Genomic DNA, 4,223 nt, shown 5'->3' with positions numbered 1-4,223 from the left:
ATACGGTCTTTCTCCACACGTTGTGCATTGGTTAGGTTGCTATTTGGTGTCAAAAAAGAAAAGTTTTCGCTTTTGGTATGTCTTCAGTTTTGGCTTATTGTTTCACAACATTCACAATCGAAGCAAAACTTGGAAGCTACATGTTCACAGTATTGTTTGAAACCGCCTGATGAGGGAAACCCCCCCTCGGCATGATCAATTCAAAATGACGAAACACACAAAATATGAAAATAGGCAATACGTCACCCCATTATCCCAAAAATATAAAGCAATGAGACGAGTCATACAGCATAAACAGACAGACCGAGAGGAAAAAGCAATAAAACAAAATATATACGTTTATATATATATTCTGATGTTCAGTTCAATGAGGTTAATAAATATTCTCCCGTCCAGGAAGGAGAGTGAAAGCATCGACTTAACGGAAAGAAGGAGGGAGGAGGTGAAGGAATGATCTTCTGGTCGAAGCCACGTTGAGTCTTGCTACTCTAAACACCTCCTCCTCGTGCACCTCCTGTGGTCCACTCCTAGTATTTGGTTTCATTCCATTGAGTAAAGCTCAGTTGGTTTTGGTTTGGTTTCATTTTTGGTTTAATCCGTGTGTTGGAAAAATAAAAAAAGTGACAATGGCGACATCACATGTCTCCCCTCTGCATCATGGTTGTTGGATTTCCCCCTGCGAGTTTCCTCGGATCCCCTTCAGTCGCTGCTCCTCTTGCTTTTCTTCATTTGGCCCATGTTTTTTGTCCGAGGCACAGGAGAGGGGGTCCAGAGAGGGCAGGGGTTTAGGGGATCGGGGGGATTCGTTTTTATATTTCTCCTTGTGTATGTTGTTGTTTTTTTTTTACATGTCTGAGGTCTTGTCGTCTGAGCACTTTACAGCTGACGCAAAAGGCCAGACAAACGCTTTGGTATCCAAGAAAAGTGAGTCAAAGTTTGAGGCATGGATGCGTTTCCAGCGGATGATCAGTGATGGAAAGGAAATCGGGGATGTGTGTCACAATAAGTGTCAGTGTATGTGTGTGTGTTTTACTGCTGAAAGTGGGAAAAAATCCCTCTAAATTTGTTTGCCGTCATGTTTTTCATTGTAAGTTTGACAGGAAAAAAATGCTGAAAATATTATGGATCAAAAGTGAAAATGGAATGAAAAAGAATGAGAAAATCTAAATCCTTGGTAGCAGAGGTAGATTGAGAAATACATTTACAAATAGATAAAAAAAAGATTTTTTTTTTAATTATAGGGGTGCATGGAAAAATGGTTTTTGGTGTTGTGTAAAATTAATCTGATCCTGGACAAGTCAGGTTTCAAAGTCTTAATAAAGCTTTTCTCTCCGATTTTTTGGTTTTGGTTTTTGGTATTTTGGTTTTGGCATTTTTTGTCTTTGTGAGTCTTTCCATTCTTCCTCCATGTGTTTATTTTTTGGTTTCTCTTTCTACCGTCCAGTGACATTTGTCAAATGTCCTTCCTTTGTTCCATTCGCTGCCACCCGTTTTCCTTTTTTGTTGTTGTTTCTTCGCAAAGTTTTTTGGCTCTCGACCCTGCCCTCAAATTCATCTGTTCGTGTATATTTGTCTTTTTCCATTTGGAAAGGAATAAATGTACATTCTCAAAGTAGCTCCGTTGAAGCCACCTCTCCACGCTGTATAGGTCAAATTTTTGGTTTAAACAGTCCCCCGTTATCCTGTTCTCTCCTTATCCCTGTTCTCTTCTGCTCATTTCTCTGTATTTTTGGCATTAAAAGACATAATGAGAGAGAGAGAGCACAAGAGAGAAATGGAGGGAGGGAGAGATGGCTTTGGTTGAAAAGGCGAGTCTTGTCTGTCTTCTTTCTTCCGCCCCTCTGACTCCCCTCAAGTGCAGCAGGTTGGTGTGGGCGTCACTCAGCCATGGCTCCTCCCAGAGGGGGTGGTGAGGCTTCGCCTAATGAGCAGAAGGAGGCGGGGCTTGAGCAGGGGGAGACGGAGCAGGAGTCTGGGCTTGTGCCACTGGCACCAGGAAGCGGAGAAGCCCTGGGGGTGCCGACCAGACCCATGCCTGCGCTCCTCGCCAGGGGCAGTAAAGTGGGGTGGTTTAGGAAGAGGGACGGACGAAGTCCAGCTCCTGGACCTCCAGCTCCACCCAGGAACATTTGACCGCTGCCGTCAAGAGCGGAAATGGGCATCTGCCCACCACTGGCAGCCAGGGCTGTGAAACAGATGAGAGAAGAGAGGGGAAAGAGAGCAAATTAGGGCATACAGTGCATATATACTCATACGATGGCTGTCTGATGACTCTTTTCCACCAAAAAGGTGCCGGTGCTTTTGAAAAAAGTTTTGCTCACCAAAGCTGCATTTATTTGATCAAAAATACAGTAAAAACAGTAATATTGTGAAATATTATTACAATTTACAATCACATTTTTATTTATTTATTTTTTAAATTTATGTTAAAATGCAATTTATTCCTACGTTCACAAAGCTGAATTTTCAGCATCATTACTCCAGTCTTCAGTGTCACAAGATCCTTCAGAAATCATTCTAATATGCTGATTTGGTGCTTAATATTGCTTAATATTTTTGTGGGAATGTCTTTACAATCATTTTTGATTAATTTAATTTATTCTTGCTGAATGAAAGTATCAATTTCTTTCAAAAATGTTAGACATTTTCTTACTAACCCCATTCTTTTGAAAGGTAGTGTAATTTTCTTTTCTTTTTAAAAAAATATATAACAAAAAATTATACTATTCATATAAATAAATGAAAATGTATTTTATATATATATATATACACACATACAGTGGGTACCAAACTGATGAAAATATTTACTCCTGAAAACCAAGAGGATAATTTTCCTTCTCTGACTCTGTTCCAAAGGCATCTGGACTGTGTTAAGAGCTTTTGTGTGAGGTGGGAACAGACGAAATGGCTGCAATATAACAAAGAGTGAAAAATTTAAGGGGGTCTGAATACTTTCCGTACCCACTGTATATATATATATATATAAATATATAAATTTAAGGTAAATAAAAATAGATTATTAAATATAAAATGCATATTTGGCCCAGAGTTGTCTTTTTTTCAGGGTAAACATACACAATGGTTCTAGAATGTGCATCGCCTCCAGCACTGTGTTGGTGGCAAAGGGTTTGAAGTGGTTCGGATGAAAATGAGTTCAAGAACAAACATAAGGGCACAGAAATGGCAGGTGCTTTTGAAAGAGACAGACAAAATGCACAGACACACCACATATATACGCAAACGTACACAACAAACACACGTATGTAAGTAGTGAGGATGAAGATGTGATGAATATGCGGTGAGAGTATAGTAGACGGCTCTTTGATGATGACTGATGGAAAGGTTTCCCTCATGTTATTCTAACTGAGCTCTAATCATGTTCTCCTCCTCCATATCGTTCTATTAAAACACTTTCATGCAACCATCTGTCAATCATTTTCTGCCCTTTTTCTCGTCCTCTCACTATGACAAACCTTGCATTGTGGCCAGGGGGTTGCTGCTGATGAGGGCCTGGGTCATTCCTGTGCTTACACCCATCATTGTGTTCCTGTAACGTGTGTGGTGTCATTTACACGTGCCCACAAACACACGCCATTCATACATGCAGAGAGAAGCAAGCATTTTGAGTGACATTTCAAGAGCAACCGTGTCCATCGTGGAGTTTGTGTTCATTTCACATGCTGGAAAGACTTACATTAGACAGACAAAGAAAGAAAACCAGAGAGCATGAAATTCAGCAGGCAGTTTAGATTACAATTGATAGGTTTGGAACACAACTGAGAATAGAGATTTCACTGCGAAAACAAGTATGATAAGACTACAGCAAAGCTGTAATTATTTCAGTTCAGAAGGCTTAATCATACTGCAAGCTGCTGACAGAATTACACTCTGTTGTAATCACAGGCTTCAAATTTATGACCTCAACATTTTGCATAATGCAGAACACTGGATGCCAGATTTATTCAAATATTCTTGAATATCAGAGGTATCATAAACAATAACAAATGAACTTTTACAATATTTTATGATTCAGATATAATTAATTTGATTGAAACAATCTAAAGAGAGATTGTTTTGGTTTATATTATTATTATTATTATTATACATTTTATTGTTAAAAGTATTTGTAACAATTACACTTACATGATGTAACATTGGATTACAAAATGTTTTGCAAAATGTTCACATATTTAAAATAATAATAATAATAATAATTATTATTA

At 38.6% G+C, this 4,223-nt stretch overlaps 1 protein-coding gene across 1 annotated transcript in view; it reads right to left on the bottom strand.

Annotated features, from left to right (window-relative positions):
- Positions 1–843: 843 nt before the first annotated feature.
- The window catches only part of LOC107753802 (POU domain, class 2, transcription factor 2-like), a 72,066-nt gene continuing 68,686 nt past the window's right edge, over positions 844–4,223 (bottom strand). The window contains exon 15 of the mRNA XM_016570049.1: positions 844–2,185. Coding sequence (XP_016425535.1) covers positions 2,143–2,185 — 43 coding nt within the window. The 3' untranslated portion in view covers positions 844–2,142. The remainder of the gene's footprint in view (positions 2,186–4,223) is intronic.

This window comes from Sinocyclocheilus rhinocerous, unplaced genomic scaffold (assembly GCF_001515625.1).
Source record: "Sinocyclocheilus rhinocerous isolate Xijiao unplaced genomic scaffold, SAMN03320098_v1.1 scaffold612, whole genome shotgun sequence".
In the NCBI taxonomy this organism is placed as follows: domain Eukaryota; kingdom Metazoa; phylum Chordata; class Actinopteri; order Cypriniformes; family Cyprinidae; genus Sinocyclocheilus; species Sinocyclocheilus rhinocerous.
Note: the sequence above shows the minus strand (reverse complement) of the source record. Positions and strands in the feature narration are given on the sequence as shown.